Source organism: Festucalex cinctus, chromosome 7 (genome assembly GCF_051991245.1).
Source record: "Festucalex cinctus isolate MCC-2025b chromosome 7, RoL_Fcin_1.0, whole genome shotgun sequence".
NCBI lineage: Eukaryota > Metazoa > Chordata > Actinopteri > Syngnathiformes > Syngnathidae > Festucalex > Festucalex cinctus.
This window is the reverse complement of record NC_135417.1, coordinates 1,431,683-1,450,618: the sequence shown is the minus strand read 5'-3', so window position 1 is coordinate 1,450,618 and position 18,936 is coordinate 1,431,683. Positions and strand designations below refer to the sequence as shown.

General features: G+C 38.7%; 1 protein-coding gene across 1 annotated transcript in view; it reads left to right on the top strand.

Moving 5' to 3' along the window:
• The window catches only part of thsd7ab (thrombospondin, type I, domain containing 7Ab), a 126,861-nt gene that overhangs the window by 87,770 nt on the left and 20,155 nt on the right, over positions 1-18,936 (top strand). Inside the window, exons 14-22 of the mRNA XM_077527223.1 lie at positions 148-388; positions 1,867-1,982; positions 3,743-3,878; positions 4,953-5,056; positions 9,752-9,946; positions 10,058-10,324; positions 16,444-16,622; positions 17,631-17,636; positions 17,779-17,912. Of these exons, the coding sequence (XP_077383349.1) occupies positions 148-388; positions 1,867-1,982; positions 3,743-3,878; positions 4,953-5,056; positions 9,752-9,946; positions 10,058-10,324; positions 16,444-16,622; positions 17,631-17,636; positions 17,779-17,912 (1,378 nt within the window). The remainder of the gene's footprint in view (positions 1-147; positions 389-1,866; positions 1,983-3,742; positions 3,879-4,952; positions 5,057-9,751; positions 9,947-10,057; positions 10,325-16,443; positions 16,623-17,630; positions 17,637-17,778; positions 17,913-18,936) is intronic.

Sequence of the window (18,936 nt, the reverse complement as noted above, 5' to 3'; positions counted from 1 at the left end):
GAGTGGTAGTACTATAAAAAATATTTTTTAAATGGTCTCTATATCACGGAAAAAGTGGAAATGGAACGTATCTTCGCTGTAGAGTTCAGTATAGCAGCCTGTGCCAGTACATGTCCCATGACAAACGTAACTGTGTCTCATCTCAAGGTGGCGCCATGTGCCCCAACAGCAGCTCGCTGCAGGAGGTCCGCAACTGCAACGAGCACGCCTGCACCGTGTACCACTGGCAGACGGGCCCGTGGGGGCCCTGCACCGAGGACCCCTCATCCGCGCCCCTCAACGCCACCTCGGCGGGGGCGGCGATGGGCCTTGGGAGCTGCTCCAAGGGGGTCCAGACGAGAAAAGTCATGTGCGTGCGTGTCAACGTGGGACAGGTGCCCCCCAAAAAGTACATTCTCTTTGCTTCTGCTCTGTTTACAAGGAGTTTTGTTTAAAGGGAACTTACACTTTTAATAAGAATAATAACCATATTAATAATACAAGCCCATGAATATTGAAAATTTGCATATAATTCATTCCCATTGAAATCCTTGGGAGAAAAACATTAAATAAAAATGTAAACCCCAACCCACCCAATTTATTTATTTATTTATTTATTTATTTTTTCCCAATATAAAATATCGGACGGGTTGGGTTGGTGAACGGGGGCTCCGCTGTATACAAAAGTATATTGTGAAATGAAAATACAAAAATATTAATGAAAAAAATATGCAAATTTGAAATGAAAAATACATAAATGATAAATGAAAAACACAAATATAACACAAATACAAAAATATTTTATTAAAACTAAAAAAAATAGAATGAAAATTAAAAAATGTAATTTAATTTGTTTATCAATTTATCATTTTAAATGCATCCTTACATGGTTAAATAAATCCAAAAGTGAAAATTAGTACTGCCTAAATAATAATAATTATTATTATTATTATTATTATTATTGTTGTTGTTTTATTTGTATGTTATTTTATTTATTTATTTATTTAATTAATTAATTATGATCATTTTGGAAAATGAATGACTGGATGGATATACATTTTTTATTATTTATTCCTAAAATGTATTTTACTCCTGTTGTCAGTTATTAACAATACCTTAGTCAATAGAAATAAATATATATACTAGGTCTCTTTTTACATACACATTATGCAACATCAATAAGGCCTACACTTTTAATTTCCATTGCAAGGCTCCCTACAGATGACAGTAAAAGGAGGTTTGCTGCATGCTTTGAATAAGGAAATAGCAGCGCTGTCTGGTAGACAAATTAAAAACTGAAAGACATAATGTGTGTATTAGTGCGACATTTAGATGACAAAACAAGGAGAATGCGGTGCTGAGAGACAGATGCTTAAAATGAAACGCCTGAATAAATTGCTAAAAAAAAAAAGTCAAAAAATAAAATAAAAACAAACAAAGATGATGACAGACTTTAGCTCTCCCGAGTGATATCTTTCCTTTGCAGCCACGCTTGGATAAATAAAAATCAAATGTGTGCTTTCCAGGAAGCCTAATTAGCTGCTGCTACTTGTCATTGATGATAATGACAGTAATTAAGTGGCATTGATACTTAAAGGCAATTTAATCAGCAGGCAGATGCTAATAAATATTTCTGCTTTTGCTCCAAGGACTGAATGACTGAATGATTGAGTCTGCACCAAGAAAGATTGAAAACATGAAATCTGTGATTTAGATACCAAAAATATGCTACAATATTTTTTTTTCTCTATACCCCTGCGGCTTTAAATACACAGAAAGTAAATTACACTTTTTAAACATATTCTGCTCTTGTTAAGGAAGGGGAGACTTGTTTTGTTTTTTTGTCTTTTTTTTTTTTAAGTTTGTTGCATCGGTGGCTGTGCGCAGGTGTCCAGACGCTCCTCGGCCCAGTACAGTGCGTCAGTGTCAGCTGCCCTGCAAGAGAGATTGCATCATGACCCCTTTCAGCGACTGGACGTCCTGCCCTGATGCCTGTGACGCAGGTACGCCAAGCAAACAAAAGAAATTGCTTCTGAGCTCAGATTACTTCTCTGATGATGACTCATTCGCATGGCTGGAAAGCAGACAGATTTTTTTCTTTTTTTTAATTTATCTTCGTATGTTCTGTTCCAGGACATATGCTTTTGTTTGACGCACTTTTTAGACAGATTTATTTATCCAATGCTTTCTGGAGCAAGTCAGCTCGTACAATCGGGCCACTGACTGTTCTTCGTCTTGTCTTTGATGTTCACAAAAATATCTACGATAGATTTGGTACACTGCCTATGGTGTTTAAAATTTAATGGAAATGAAAGGAAAATACTTTTGTTTGGTTTTAATAGATTTCTTAAGGACTTAATTGTCGTTGATACTTGCCAAAAACATTCAGTTCATTCATTCAATGACTCTAAATTGCCTTTGATGTTTCGAAGCGCACATACATTGGGTTTATTGCATATGTTTTCAAAAATGCACGCACTATATTCTCTTTTAGCGCTTTTGATTGCCTTTGATGTTCGCAAAAATGTTATGAAGGATTGAAAGTGTTCTTTGATGTTTATGAAAACAGATGAATAGTATAGGTAGGTATAGAAGGGACTATAAATTAATTATAAATTAACACCAATGTTGATGTTGAATGGAGGCTGAATAGTCGGTGTTTTACAAAAACAAATTGAAAACTCTAAATTGCCCTTCATGTTTACAGAAAAATACTCTAAAATGTCTTTTATGTTAATGAAAACAGGTTTGTTGAGGACTCTAATTTAACGATGTTTTACAAAAATAGTTTTATTCAAATTATTGGACATCTTTTAATATAGTGTACAATTTTACGAGGACATTTTGACTTGAGTTATTGGTTGATGTCACAAACTAGAAGAGGCAGCATCAGACTCATTAGCTAGTCAACCCCGCGAACTCGTACCTTCTTACGCCGTAATTAATTTGACAGATCGACGACCTCTGGATGAACTTGCTGGTTTTTCCCACCGCATGTCAGCAAAGATGTGGTTGATGTTTCCCTGCTGTCCAAGCAAAACCTACTCAGGTTGAGGTCACACTAACACTCGTTATCGTCGAAGGCGACGACCGCGTGGCATCAATAACTTTGCATTTTAATTGGACGCCGCTTCATCGTGGTCGATAAATGCATACGCACCTGCCAATTTATTAGGTACACTTGGATGCATTTTATGAGATTATCTTTGACGTTTATAAATTGTGAACACTAGGTTGATTTAAGATTCAAAATAGTTCTTTTGCTGTTTACAAAAACATATTTGTTTGGTTCATTCATGGCTTTGATTTGTATAAACATGATCAAATGCATGCAATTAGGTTTGACAAGGACTGTTAGGCCTCCAATATTTCCCAAAATGAGTTTTTGAGTTTCTTTGAAGGCTACAAATACTGCTCTTTGACAGTTACCAGAATATTTTTTTCAGGACTCTGAATGTTCTTTGATATTTGCAAACATGCTGTAAATGTTTTTTGATGTTTACGAAACCACATGGTCAGTTCTCCAAAGACGTACATTAGGTTAATTGAGGATGCGAATCATCTGTTTACGCACGTACTGTAAATTGTCTTTGATGCTGTGTACCTGTGAAGCTAACTTTAGCTCATCAGACACCGTTTTTGTCCTGTCACTTGTCCAGTTAGATTTGCAGCTCAGAATCAATTCTTCAGATATTTGTGTTCCAAAATCTGAAGTTTATCCTGTTTGACATCCTCCCCATCATTTCTTCTTCTCATATCTCAGCTGGTAACGCCGTGAAGACCAAACAATACAGGAAGCGTCTGGTCATCCAGGCGCCTTCCAATGGAGGTCAGGATTGTCCTGAAGTGCTGGAGGAGGAGCGAGAATGTCAGCCACCACAAACGTGTCCCGGTTTCAGGTAAACACAAACGACTGGAAATCACATTTTTCTACACGGTGGCCATTACGCTTGGGTTCGGGTTTCAAGCAAATGTTAAGGTTTGAAATGAGCAAATATGATGTGCAAATATGGTTCTCACATCACTGGAAATATCTGCAGTGTGTGCGTGTGTGCAGGCGTGTGTATTAATAGAAGCATGGCACCTTGTTTGGGCCCGTTGTCAGGTGTAATAAAAAGTGATGTGTGCAAAGGGACGTGTGTCGAGATGACTAATTAAGTTACAGTCATGCGGCGAGCATGTTTGATGAGGCTTGCCTCCTTGCCTGTTTGTTTGTGCGCTCGCTCCAAGGCGGCGCGCTAGTAAACACGGAGATCGCTTGTCTTTGATGACCTCAAAGTCACGTGGCAACATCAAGTCATGTTTGCTTTCGGTTCACCGCAGTGCAATTGGTACTGCCAGTGAATTGAATGCAAGTGCATTTTATATTGATGTCTTGAGATACAAGTGACCCAACTTGGGAGGCCTTTGAGATATGAGCCTTCGATTTTTTATTTTTTATTTTTTTTATTTTTATTTATTTTTTGCTTTGACTTAAAGAGTGAACAGGTGACTTAACTCATTTTAATAATGGCAATACCGTACGTAATTCGTGAATATTCTTAAAAAATAAATAAAAAATAGGCTTAAAGCGATTTATCGCCACTCGTAACTGAAGGTTATTGTCACAATCACATTACTTCCACTATCTTAATGCTAACATAAAATGGGAAACTCCATTGGCTTATGGGCTAACAATTAGCATTGATGTGAAAGTGTTACCCTTAGCAACAGATACGCAGACATTACATTGTACAGTGAAGAAAGTGTGACAAAAACTGTTTTATTGTTGTCTTATTTAATGTGCCATACCACTCTAAATTCAGACTTGCTCATGTACTGTAAAAAAAATCCCTTAAAAATCCATGATATAGTGGCGGCTGAAAATAAGCTCCACATGGGGGGAAAAAAGGGAATCTATGAATTTATTACTAGCGACTGCAGGTATGCGTGGGTTGACCGTATAGTATATCTCATATTATGATCCCTTCCAGGTGGAAATCCCACAAGTGGAGAAAGTGCCAGCTGGTTCCGTGGTTCCTCAGGCAGGACCGACCCGGCGCTCAGGAGAACTGCGGGCCGGGACTTCAAACACGAGGTACATATACATTCTTTACACACATACCTTGTGTACAAATACAATAGTGGTGGTGGGGGGGGGGGGTATTTTTTTTTCCTCAGCCTTCAGTGAACACTTTGTACCTCTACTATTATGTCAACACAATTGTAGAAACCATCAATGCTACAGAAAAATACAATACCTGTAGAACAGCACAAAACTGTACCAGGTGCATCATCCAGTTCACAATCAATATTTATCGAGTTTCTCATTTCATGGTGTTGAGCCGCACCTCTTACTCATCTTCGCCTCTATAGTGCATGAGCTACACTTTTAACAAGTATCATCATCGCTAAAGCAGGATGAATAGTAACAGGAGAAGACAGGAGCCATGCTAACTGCTAAGCTAATGTGAAATCTAAATGAGTGAAGTAACATAATAGGTGCGTAGGTACTACTGTAGACTTTTTCTGTTACAGCGAAGTGGAACCAGCTTGTAGAACAAATTATTAAGTGTCTATAAAAAATATATCAGCTACATAGCAAGCATAAAAGGCCGAAAACTGGAAATGAATCAGTACATATAAAAAACAAATGTATTGTGTATTAAATATTTATCAGCAATGTGATCTCTGTTTTTTGTTTTTGTTTTTTTACTATTTTGCACATTTTATCTGCTCAATAAATGCACTTAAAATTACATCATAATTTAATTTTAGGCCATATTTCTCAGTGCTAATAGCAACACATATAGGTTGAAATCTGAAATTGGACACACACAAAAACAACAAATATTGGAACCAATGCAGTAAAAATAATGCTTCCAAATAAACAATAGCCTGCTGGAAACAAATTTACATTATTTCGTTGAACAAAGAGAATTTAAGTTGTAATCGTTGGTCAGTGCTCCTGTTAGTATCTGTCCACTGAAGAACACACACGCCACCATCTTGAAATCCTCATATTCATACCTGGAAATTGGAATGATGCCTCTGGAGGCTCACTTGACAGTCTGGATTATTGGGTTCTCGTTGCTTCCTTCACTTCAGGCCCCTGTCATGCATTTTTAATCAAAGGTGTCTTCTTGATGTTCGCGAGGAGGCGCAGAACAGGAAGTGAGAAGCTAAACGTCATCTTGTTTCTTTGCCAGGCACGATAGTGGCTGGGTGGGCAAAATGTAGAATCCTGGGTGGCTTTTTATAAAAACTCAATTTAAAGGGTCACGCCCAGTGATCAATTTTTTCATTATGTTCTTGCCCCTATAGAGAACCACTCGGAGTGCTTATATTATATTCCACCATCTTTCCTTGCCGGAATTCATTAGTGTGACAAAAAAAGGAATCTCCAAAGCACTTTAGTACGTGAAAGGATAACTTGACTTTGAAGCTTAGAAAACCTAAAGACTCTCAATCCTCTTTGATGTTTATAAATTTCTTTTAGTAAATTTTGGTTTGTTGCTGTTTCTGAAGAATACATTTCAAATCGTCTCTATGAAAGACACAACAGTTGGTTTCATTGAAAATCATCTCTGATATTTATGACAACAAATGCATGAAAATCACATCAGTTAGCTTTGTTGGAGACTCAAAATTGTCGTTGATGGTTACAAAAATGTTCTAGCCTCTCTACAAAATCATGTTAAGTTCAGTGATGACACTTTTATTTACAAGTGGTTAACTTTGTCGTATTATTTTTACATGTGTTTATACCGGGGTGACAGTTTCATTGAGTTTATTGTCTCGTTCACTCCCAGCCATTTTCACTGAAGCAACCCCCTTTGCTCCTGGTAGTTTTCCTGGATTTTGAGTGATTTTGCAAGGCCCACAGAATATTGTATTTTGCTATAAAAACATGGAACATACCAAAAGAAAGATTAGAGTCTCTTATTTCATCAGGGAAAAAGTATATTTCTATCTGTTTCCGTTTTGTAGCAATTAGCATTAGAATATAGCTAAGTTTCATCATTATTCACAAATCTGCTGTGGGGAAATCAGCCTGTTTTAACATGGCACTGGTTGATCTCTTATACTTTGCTGTCACCCGTTGGCCGTCTTTGTAATAACTACCACTGCTTCAACCGTTTTCTGCAGTATAGAGGATGCATCAAAGCCTTCTGTATGTTCTAGAATAAAAGCAAAAAACAAAAAATATATACATCCTTCTGCGATTGGCTGGCAACTGGTCCAGGGTGTCCCCCGCCTACTGCCCAAAGCCGGCTGAGATAGGCTCCAGCACTCCGCGCGACCCTTGTGAGGAATAAGCGGTCAAGAAAATGGATGGATATACGTCCTTGGGACACTTAAAACATTTAAAATAGAACGTATTTATACGTTTTTGAGAGGAAATGACCTCAAGGGGACGTTAACCCCCCAAAATTTTCTTGACAATAATACGTTCTGTGCAGCCCCACTGGTCTAAATATGGTATTCTGGTTAATATTGCAGTTTTGATCAGTATCAGAAGGCGGCCATTTTGCCAGTGAAAATGACATCACAGCTGCTCAGGTCTCAGGGAACAACCAATCACAGCTCAGCTTCAGAAAACAGGTGAGCTGTCATTGGTTGTTGCCTGAGCCTTGAGCAACTGTGATGTCGTCTTCAGTCGACTGCAAGGGGCAAAATGGCTGCCCCCGGGCTCCCGGTGGAGGAGTGGAACCGTCAGTTGCCTTCGGTGCCGGTTGGCGTGGGTTTGCTTCCCCGCCTGGGAGACCATGTAAGTTTGTAAGTGTTTGTGTGAGTGAGTGTACAAAAACAAAAACAAAACAAAAAATGTCCTCCCCCTGAGATGGATAAAAACGGCTGGATTTTGGTTCATAACTCATATTCCACATATGTAATATTAATCAGAATGTCATGTTTAGACTAGTGAGGTCACATATAACATATTATTGTCAAGAAATGTTTCAGGTTGACTTCCCCTTTAAGTCAACGAACACTTTGGAGGTTGCATTCTCCATCTTTTGAGTTATTTGACGTCCGCCCCACAGAGTGTGGCGCTTGTTACCTTGAAACGGACAGGAGACAAAACCCTCCGGGAGCGAGCAGGATAAAAGCTGACCTCCAAAAGATGTGCACGGTGCCAATGGGCCTAAAGATTGATCTGTCAACGAAATATCCCCGCAACACAAATCGCACACAGCCTTTATTGAATGCAGCTCGGCACTGGAGGGCTTTTTGTATGTCCAGCGCTCTATTTTCATTAACTTATAAGTTGCCCTCCGTGGCTGCTGAGAGGCGGAGGACGTCCAAAGGCTCTCTCGGGTACACCGACGTCCACTCGAGAGTGAGCCCCGCGGCCGTTGAGGCGTCCTATACACTCACTCACCTTGTGGACTTGTAGAACTCTCTCCTCCAGAGTCGTCCTCCAGCCCTCGCTTCTGGCCTCGCTGGCCTCGCCGCAGCTGTGTAGGCTGAGAATATGCGCCCATGTTTCCCCTTATGTCAGAACAACTCTGCTCATATGCATTAAATGTTTTCAGAACTTTGGAATCTGTACTGTATACAAAAAAAATGAGGCTTAAAAACAGTTACCAGAAGTAGAAGTAATAACTAAAAGCTTGGATTTGATGTTTGTGAACACGTAGATTAAGTGTGGCTCATTGAAATTGTTTGATGGTTTTGTAATTGTACAGTATATTAGTTTTTCTAAATCAAGGGTGTCAAACTCATGTTAGCTCAGGGGCCATTGGAGGAAAATATATTACCAAGTGGACCGCATCGGTGAAATAACGGTATATGATTTAAAAACGATTGCCGTCATTTATATGCAGATTTTCGTGGCCCAGCCCTCAATTACGGAGCTCAACTGTAATGATATTGTTCCGAAAAATAACACAAATGCAAATGGAACGCGTTTGCCACTATACGTTCCAGACATGTTAAAGCCACCTGTTTTGCATATATATTGTTCCCATAATGCATTGTGTGGCGCAGTTAATGACGTTAAAAGGACGCTAAACCTTACTAGTAATTGAATTTTTTGCGTATGGTTGACTTCCTCTTTAATGTTTATGAAATTATACCTAAGGTTTGTAAAAGACGGAAATGTCTTTAAAGCATACACGTTTCATGTTGGGTTCAATTAAGTACATAAAAGTCTTTGATGTTACAAGACAATAGATTCAATGAACAATAAATTGTCTGATGTTTATAAAAACAGAAATCAGCTTAGTTAAGAACTCAATTGTCAGGTTAACAAAAACGTATGTTATGTTTGTTAAAGATGCAAAATTGTCTTTAAAGTTTACAGAAACACTCGAGATTTGTTTGAAACTAATTCGTTTTTCGACGCCTTCTTAAAATAATCGCCTAAGTCATTTTTTCTCATTTTTCAGGTAACACAATAAATTGAACCATTTGCATCATGAGTAGATGATTGTGGCAAAAAATAATAATTTTTGCAAAAAAATGACTTTGGCAATTATTTTAAGAGGGGACAATTTCTTGTTTGCAAAAACATAGGCTTGGTTCATGGAGGGCTAAATTGTCTGTTTGTGAAAAATGTACATTAGGTACACATATGTTGAAGACTAGAAGTGTCTTTGATATTCTCTGCTGTTAATAACAACACGAGTGTACTTCAGTGTACACTATTTTCTCTTTTGCGATGTTTTTCGGAAAATTTTGTATATTCTTGAACTGAAACCTTCTGCCCTAATTGCCCCCCTATGGTAATGGGTCTATGACGTGAATGTCTCCTTTGACTCCCTATTATTGCGTCCTGCGTTGCATCCAGCCGTGTCGTGTCGGCAGCTGGACGGGACGCAGGTGGACGTTGGCGAGTGTCTGCAGCGGGCCCGCAGCATGCCCGCCCTCACCCAGCGCTGCCAGCTGCCCTGCCAGGACGACTGCCAGCTCACCAACTGGTCCAAGTTCTCGTCCTGCTCTGCCGACTGCGTGGGGGTGCGAACCCGGAAGAGGGCGTTGATCGGTAAGCCTCTTAGATTATTATTTTTTTTGCTTTGACTTACAGTACTGTACAAACTAAACATAAACCAGAGAGAATTAAAATGACCACATAACGTCACGTCCTCGCCCACAGGAAGAAGCAAGAAGAAGGACAAGTGCAAGAACACGCAGATGTACCCTCTGAGCGAGACGCAGTACTGCCCGTGCGACAAGTACAACGCCCAGCCGGTGGGCAACTGGTCCGACTGCATCCTGCCCGAGGGGGGCCGCGCTGAGAGCGCCTTGGGGCTGAAGGTGACGGGAGACGTCAAGGAGTGCGGGCAGGGCTACCGATACCAGGCCATGGTCTGCTACGACCAGGACGGACGCCTGGTGGAGACGGCAAGATGCAACAGTCACGGTAAGACGTCATTTTCAATGGGCATTTTGACATCTAAGACAAGACAGAGATTTCGTAACATACATACAGACAACAAATATATCATTTATATAGAGACAGACATCAATTACATTCTTAACATTTCTCGGCATAGCTATCATATATTTTATTTACATAAAAGACATATAGACATCACGGAGGTTATACACATGCTGTACAATCTAAGCATTATTGTTGACTCATAAACATTGCAGTGGAGGGTTGAATACTAACTCTTGTCTTTAGTTGTTTGTTTCTTGGATTGTGTTTTGTCTCTGGCACTTTTTCCACCGACGCACTTTGTTGCACACAAATTGAATCAGCACCGACACACTTACTGCACCCACACTCTTAAATCTTGTGTTTGTCTGAATACTTGTTTCGGTTGTTCTCTATTATGTTAGCACAATGCTACACGACATGTCAGCTTTCTGAAGCCCACAAAAAGCACCAGCCCAAAGATTTTAAATTTGGTTATTTACCTTAAAAAAAAAAAAAAAAAAAAAAAAAAAACTTCCTTGAAATTGGGTTTTCCTCACTTAAGTCCACATGAATTCATCCACATCCACTGGAAAGTGTCCTTTTGTTGTGTAAACAACATTTTTATCACCCTATATATATATTTTTTACTTATAGTTTTATCTTATTTTATTTTGTTTGCATAATGCAGTTTAAAAAAAATAGTATACCTTAATTTTACAATAGCTTTAGGAATACAAAAATTATTCATACATTCATACATTTTTTTTGCATAATCAAAAATTTTACTTTTTACAGTATTTTAGATGAATAAAATGAATGCAAAAATAATGTAATATAAATTATTTAGGTTTACTGTATTTTATTGGATAGTATTTGTAACTAGACTGAGTGCAATTTCTGGAGAAATTGCGTGGGTATGCTGAAAGCACATTGAGAGATAAATTTTGAAATTATAACCTCCTGGTTACTGGACAATGCGCTTTACCAACTGTGCCACCGAGTAGTATCAGACTCCTGGTAATGATGATCGGTTATATATATATGGAAGTTGGGGGATGAAAGTGATAGGTCGAAAAAGTTCAATGACTGTCCCATTGAAAATGAATTGGAAAAAGTTGATATTAAATGTTAAATTGTGCAAATACTGTAAGTAATGTGGAATCAGACTACCCCGGGAGGCGTGAATTTTTGAAGCTAGTTGAAATTTAAACAATGTGAATTGGAAGTATTATGTGGGAGTTGTTAGGTGGCAAAAAAGTGTGGAGAATAAAAATCACAATAACATATGTGGGAATGCTTCAGCATTCCCACAATTAAATTGCAGATTTTGCCTTTTTTTTCTATTTTTAATTTATTTTATTTGTTATATTGTAATAGAGTTATAATTACGTTTAAATTAGTTGTATTGATTTTACACTAGTTTCAATTAAACTAAAAAAATTCTATAAAATAAAAAAAATATCGAACGTGGCTTTTTTCTTTCATTTGCCATTATTTCTTAATTTAATTTTTATAACTGTATTTTTGTTAGAAAACCTACTTTTGATTCTTTGAAAACTTGAAATTGTCTTTGTTGTTTATGAAAACGTACATGTTGTTAACTCTTTCACTCTTTCACACTTGAAACATTAAAAAAAAAAAACAAACGTATTTACACGTTGTTGAGGGGCAAATGAGTTAATCAACAACTATATTTTCATGTTTACAATGTCCACATGTTTTATTGAACTCTTGATTTAAACAGTCGATCTTGTAGTCACAAATCAATTTGCGCTTCTATGCGGGTGTACCTAATTTTTTGATCTAGTCTGTATCTTATTGCTGCTACTGTCACACTAACTTGAGGTCGCTGAAAGCTTATCTGAGGCGAAGGACTTTTGTTTGACAATTTAGCAGGCCTCCTTTTCCGCCGCGCTCTGTCGGCGTCCTTCCCGTCCGACTTGTCAGCTCTTATCTGGGATGGGAAGTAGTTCAAGCGGGGAATTCCGCAGACTGGTTGGGAAATTGCCGCCGAACAGAACGTGTGAGACATTTGAATTGTATGAATGCAACGAAAAGAAAGACGTTTAGAAGACAAGGATTTGTTGAATTGCTCGCACTTTATTCTTTGTCTTCCCCAACATTGTTTTTGTCGGACGTGACCTTTTTTTTTTTTTTTTGACATGAGCCTACAGCCAAGATGCCAATCATCCTCTATGTTACTGTTATCTTTTTTGTTTCCCTTTTGCCCTCAATTGGAAAAAAATGTAATGCCAAAAGGTGCCATTTAGGAGTCAAAACTGTCAGAGATGTTTAGAAAAAAACCTCATAATTCAGATTTGCCTTTTGTATTTCCAAAAACATCATCACATCCATCTGCTTGATTGAAGTCAAAATTATTTTTCATGTTGTCATTGATATTTTTGAATGATTATGGAAACATATATTTGGTTCAGTGAAGACTTTAAACTGTCTTCTGTGTTGACAAAATATTGCATTGAATTCACTCACTGATGAGTCAATTGTCTCATGTTTTTTTTTTTTTTATTAATAAAACACATACACTCATTCATTCATTTTCTTGGGAAGCCACGTACAATGACTTTGTCGACTGTTGTTTATGAAAACATAGTTGTAGACAAGGGCGTCTCTGATGTTTACAAAACGTGCATCCGGTTTTCTGAAGACTTGTTTGTCACAAATTGGATTTGTTGAAATTGTCACTTTCTCCTTCGTCGTCAACATTGCTTTTGTTGGACGTGACCTTTCTTTTTTGTTGTCAATCATATTCTTTGTTGCTATTATCTTGCTTGTTTTTGCTTAGCCCACAATAGAAAAAAAAAATCATTTACCAGGTGCCATTGAAGTACTCATTTTTAAAGTCCAATCAAAAGAGTCAACACTGTCAGAGATGTTTCGGAAAACACTTCATTAGCTTAGTGGAATTCCCAGATGAGTCTTTGTTTACGAAAATACATACATTATTAAATTTAGCTTCCGTTTTAACCAGCATACACACAGATTTTCAATACCCTGTTGTTTTTCAGCACACCCAGGGGACGACAATGTGTTGCTGTTCCGCCTTCGATTAGCAGAATCAATGAGTTGATGAGGCAGCAAAATGGAACGTCTCTCTCACAAGTGTCACTTTACCTCCTTCACATGAAAACACAAACAATGTTATTCTCATGAGTTCACTTTTAAACCATGAAAATCAGAATTCTACAAACACAAAGAGAGTTTTTTGTTTGTTTGTTTTCCCGGCAGCGGGACTTTCTAAAAAAAGACACTACAAAATATTGTTGCTGTCAGGGAGAATCCTGGAATATCCAAAATCACTACTTTATAGGAAATAATAGTAAGCAGCATACTGTACTGCTGAACACGACATCATTGAATGTGCCGCCGCCAGCAGTGCCAATTAAGTCTGCGGTCGTGCAGAGACCCCAACAAGACAAAAGGCTTTTGATATTTAACTAAAGCTAATGACTGCAGTTCATCATCAACTTCTCACATCATCTTTCCACACTGCATTTCAAAGGTCTCAGAGCCATGCGTGATGCAATATATATAAAAAACGATGAGCTGACTAGGCTGTCTAATAGGTGGAAATTAATCTGTGAGGACCGTACTGTACCTTCGTGGCTGACTGCTTCCTTCTGCACTGGTGCGTTACAGCTATCAAACTAATAAGATGTATCTAAGCTGACTATTTCCGCCTGTTGAAAAAGATTTCACGTTCTTCGTCTTCTTTTTGCTGTTTCATAATTTAAAGATGTCACGAAAACAAACAATGTTCATTTCAAAGTCACTATTCTGCTTGATTTATCTCTGCTCTTTGTTAAGAAACCAAACCGTTTTCTGCTGCTGAATACTTATTACAAAATAAATAAATAAATAAATAAAAGCTCATCGCCACCAACTATTTGTATCAGAGACCAGGAATGCGTTAATTTAGACTCTTTAAATTTCAGTCAGCACCGCCCGCTTGACCATTTTGAACACGGAGGAATTCTAAAACCGAATTCAAATTTTCATAGCCGACCCTCGCAATAAAATGTGACTTATTCGCTTGTCGCGCTCTGCCGGGTGTCTTCTTCCACGCCCTTGAGTCACCGTGACGCGGGAGATTTAATGCGTCCAACAGGTGGTTGGCCCTGGAGACTGTATATACGGTATGCAAATGATACTCCTGATTTACGATTGCGCACGCCTTACTTCGCAAATGCACACTCTGCTGGAGTTGTGGGCTTGGAATACATAAGAAGAAAGAGGTAGCATAGGCGTGAAAATAAGGGCAGGGTGCTCATGTGCAGGAACTGCACCATCAACGCCCGCTGAGAACACATCTGCATGTTTCCAGGTTCATCCTCCTGTTCCGCTCAAATCAGACCCCTGATGAGTTTCTCTGCAGGAAGTCACATTAAAAGATTGGGTTTAGCCCACACAGTCAGCCCCCGTTTATCGCGGAGGAGACGTCCCAGACCCACAAGCCATACGGAGTCTAAGCATTTTGTAGATAAATGTGCTAATTAAATGTTGTAAATAATGGCAGATTGCATACATCAAAGACACACCCGTGTTGATCTTTTCCACTATTTGTGGTAATGTGTGAGGAGGTTAGACACATCAAAGACACATCTGTGAAGAAGTATTTTTCATCCACCGAAATCTGTGAAGACGTTGAATACATCAAAGACACGCCTGTAGTGTTCTTTTTCATCGCTACCTGTGACGATTTGTAGGACATTAAAAATGTAAATTAAAAAAATGATAGTGATATTTTGGTTTATTTTTATCCATGGTGATCAAGGATGTTAAACGCATCAGAGACACGTCCATGGTGAATCTTTTTCTCTAGGGTGATGTGTGAAGATGTTAAACATGTCAAAGACACATCCATCGTGATCTTTTTTTCCCCCATATCAACAGTGATCCATGAGGACGTTAAAGGCATCAAAGACACATCTGTGGCAAATCCTTTTCATTGCTATACATGTTGATCTGTAAGGATATTAAATGTATTAAAGACAAGCTTGTGGCAACTCTTTTTCATTACTATCCGTGATGATCGTTTTCATTATGTTGTGTGAGGATGTTAAACACATCAAAGACACATCTGTGAGGAAATATTTTCCATCACTATCCATGGAAATCTGTGACAACGTTAAATACATCAAAGACATGCCTGCGGTGAATCTTTTCCATCGCTGTGGCAATTTGTGATGACATTAACAATGTAAAAATAAATTATAGTGATATTTTTGATTGATTGCTATCCATGGTGATCTTAGATGGATGGATAGATGCTGATCTAAGATGGATTTTGCTCTGTATGGTGATGTAGGAAGATGTTAAACAAGTCAAAGACACATCCGTGGTGATCTTTTTTGTTTCCATTGGTATCTACAGTGACCTGTGAGGACATTAAAGGCATCAACGACACATCTATGGCAAATTCTTTTCATTGCTATTCATGTTGATCTGTGAGGATGTTAAATGTATCAAAGACAAGCCTGTGGCGAATCTTTTTCATTGGTATCTATGGGGATCTTTGAGGACATTAAACATGTCAGACACATTTGTACGGACCTAATTACTGTCTGCGATGATGAGTGAGGATTTTAATCCATCAAAGACACATCTGTGGCGATTTTTTTTCATTGCTATCTGTGGCGATCTGTAAAAAACGTTAGACACATTACTGACATCTTTGGTGAAACGTTTTTGTCACTACTCGCATGAATCTTTTTCATTGCTATCCGTGGTGGCCTGTGAGGACATAAAACCATTCAAAGACACGCATGTTGATTTTTTTATTTTTTTATTTATTTTTTTTTTATTTTATTTTTTTTATCATTGCTGTCAGTGGTGCTCTGTGAGGATGTCAAACACATCAACAACACACTTGGTGAATCTTTGCTGCCTTTTCTGGAAGGGTTTCCAGTGCTGCTGCCAATGTTTGGTGCCTCCAGTCGAATTCTAATAAATTAATCTTCAACTTTGGCAACAGTTGATTACGCAGTGCCTGAGTGTCTTAATTACTCAGCCTTCTAATGAGTAGCCATCGCAGAGGCTCAAGCTTCCCCCCAAAAAACAAAAACATCAAGAGTATTGACTTTTGCACTTTGTCCCGTTAGGTTACATCGAGGAGGCATGCATCATCCCCTGCCCGTCCGACTGCAAGCTGAGCGAGTGGTCCAACTGGTCGCGCTGCAGTAAGTCGTGTGGCAGCGGCGTCAAAGTGCGTTCCAAGTGGCTTCGGGAGAAACCCTACAACGGGGGAAGACCCTGTCCTAAACTGGACCACGTCAACCAGGTGCGGAAGCTGCTTGCGGTTTTTCATTTGTGAATTCACCCATTTGCAATGAAAGTATTGCTTTGGCGTGTTTGAGTCAATCCGTGGCCATGCTGTTACTATTATTGGAGTTTAGTTGGGCACCTTCTCTGCCTCTACTTTTTGCTGTTACTAAACTGCATCTGTTCCAGTGGACCTTTGTTCTCTCTGTCATGTTGTGACTTGATGCGGTATGACAATGAAAGCGTGCAAATTAAAAATCCTAACTCGCCTGTATAATGTAAAACCCCATTTGAGGTTTCATAGTGCTGTTTTTTTGGGGGTTTTTTTTTCAAATTATTCAAAAAATAATGGCCTCGCCCCCAATGAGCAGCGGAGCGCCTTTTTTTAATGACAGCGTGACGATGCGAGTGGTGCAGAGAGAGGAGTTGATTATTAATGAGTTACCAGCTGAAGCTTGCTGTGGTTATTGCAGCTCCTGCACAATTTTTTTGCTGAGCAGCGACTGTGCTGAAAGTGTTCACCTTTCACACTCATAATGTTAATGCTAATGTTAATGTTAAAGGCCCACAGTGTCGCCCTCACGCTCTCACTCAGCTTCTCCTATCTGCACTCTGTATATCTGTGTGTGTGTTTGTGTGCATGTTGTGGATAGTTTATTCATCAAGCTTTATTTATGAAGCGCTTTTCATACATAAATGGTTGGAATCAACCTCCTCCAGGTGCTTGTCCACAAAGATACAGACATGATAACATAATGATCTATGACATATGGCTAAAGTAATGTATGCGTGTGTGTGAGAATATGTACCTGCTACATAAATATGTATGTATGAATGTGTGTATTACTGAATGTGTTATGTGGTTGTGTGAATGTGCAGCATTGTTAGTGTGCGTGTATTCTGATGAAATCTAGTGCCTTGTTAAATTAATGATGCTGTGTTCTCTCTACAAACATTTTGCTCATTAATCCTTGTCTCCTTTTAATCCTGCTCTACTGGACTTCTGGACCATGCCGAACTGCTGCAGGCTCAGGTAACCACGACTGTATTTTCCACACCTCCAACATATAGCACGGCTCTTTTCCTTCTGCTTGTACTACACTATTGTTTATCAATAACTCAATGACAGCATCAATCAAAAAAGGTATTGATTGAGTTACGTGTCGGATCTTCAGGTGTACGAGGTTGTGCCGTGCCAGAGTGACTGTAATCAGTACGTGTGGGTAGCCGAGCCCTGGAGTGTGTGGAAGGTCAGCAACGTGGACCTGAAGGAGAATTGTGGAGAAGGCGTGCAGACCAGAAAAGTCCGGTAGGCATCACGTACTGTATTATTATTGTGTAATAAAGTGAATGTCTATGCTCATGTTTAGGTTTGCTTTTTACCTTAAATTCTAATAAAGATTCCTGTCTGTATGCATTTTGTTTTTACCTGACAACCTTGGAAATCATTTATCAGTTCACCCTTGCAGTTAGATGCCCTATTGTAAAGTTTAAAACTCCAGGAAACTTTTTTTTGTTTTCTTTTATATTCTTTTTAGTATGTTTTTTACCAACCATCTAGCTCAGGGTTCCCCAATTCCGGTCCTCAAGGGCCAGAGTCCTGCAGGTTTTCCATTTTTCCGCCTACCAACACATCCAATTCATATAATGAGCTCATCAGCGTGCCAGATAACGATCCTTATTTTTAGTATCAGGTGTGTTGGTAGGCGAAAAAATGGAAAACCTACAGGACTCCAGCCCTCGAGGACCGGAATTGGGGGACCCTGATCTATCTAAACAACTAACTGACCAACCAACCAGTCAGTCATTCAACTAACAACTATAATTACTTTATCATCAACCCAACTGACTAATTAACCAACCAAATGTTAAACAAACAAACGAACCACCTGACAAACCAACTAGCAAAACAACTACATCACCAATTAACCAACTGGTGGACCAAACAATTATTTAAGCAATTAATTAATCAAAAACTATTAACTAAATAACTGACTAACTGAACAACCCGACTGAGCACCTAATAAAATAAACAACTAAACAATTGACCAACTAACTAACTAAGCGCTATCTGAGTAACTAACCAAATGACTGACTCAGTAACTACTTACCAACAAACAAACTCAATAACTTACCAACTAACTAAACACTTAGTTGCCAACTGACAACTAAGCAAACGATTTCCCGCGCCTGACCAACAATCTAACCAACTCACGAACCAAGGCATTAACCAAGCCGCTAAGTAACTGACCAGCCTACAGAACAACTAGCTAAACAACAAACTAACCATCTAACCTAACCTAACGCAAAAAAATGATTAAAGTTTAAAAGGA